This window comes from Camelina sativa, chromosome 5 (assembly GCF_000633955.1).
Source record: "Camelina sativa cultivar DH55 chromosome 5, Cs, whole genome shotgun sequence".
Taxonomy (NCBI): Eukaryota; Viridiplantae; Streptophyta; class Magnoliopsida; order Brassicales; family Brassicaceae; genus Camelina; species Camelina sativa.
Window position 1 is genome coordinate 22,009,968 of NC_025689.1, and position 330 is coordinate 22,010,297.

Here is a 330-nt window from a genome sequence, read left to right on the forward strand (position 1 = left end):
AAAAAAAAAAAAAAAAAAAAAAAAAGAAACAAGAACAAATTTAGAAAGCAAACTCGGCTCACAATTCATGGATCGGTTGAGTAGTAAGTTCGAACCATCATCATGTTGCCCTCTTGTCGCCACTAGAACGATCTCTCTCTGTTTCTTTCTCTCAAATTTGTTGGGCTGGAACTCCTAAGGACAATATTTTTCAAGAGCTGGGACAGACTCACTCTGAGAGATGTAGAGGAGCTTAAGAGCTCCACGAAGTTGCAAAGTTTCACCTTTGGGAGGACATGTTTACACTCTTTGGCCGCTCTAGTGGCAGTCCAAGAGCCCGGTCCCATATCA

At 41.8% G+C, this 330-nt stretch overlaps 1 protein-coding gene across 1 annotated transcript in view; it reads right to left on the reverse strand.

Moving 5' to 3' along the window:
- The window catches only part of LOC109132892, a 615-nt gene extending 289 nt beyond the window's left edge, over positions 1-326 (reverse strand). Inside the window, exons 1-2 of the mRNA XM_019245355.1 lie at positions 264-326; positions 63-174 (exon numbers count right to left, since the gene is read on the reverse strand). Coding sequence (XP_019100900.1) covers positions 63-174; positions 264-326 — 175 coding nt within the window. The remainder of the gene's footprint in view (positions 1-62; positions 175-263) is intronic.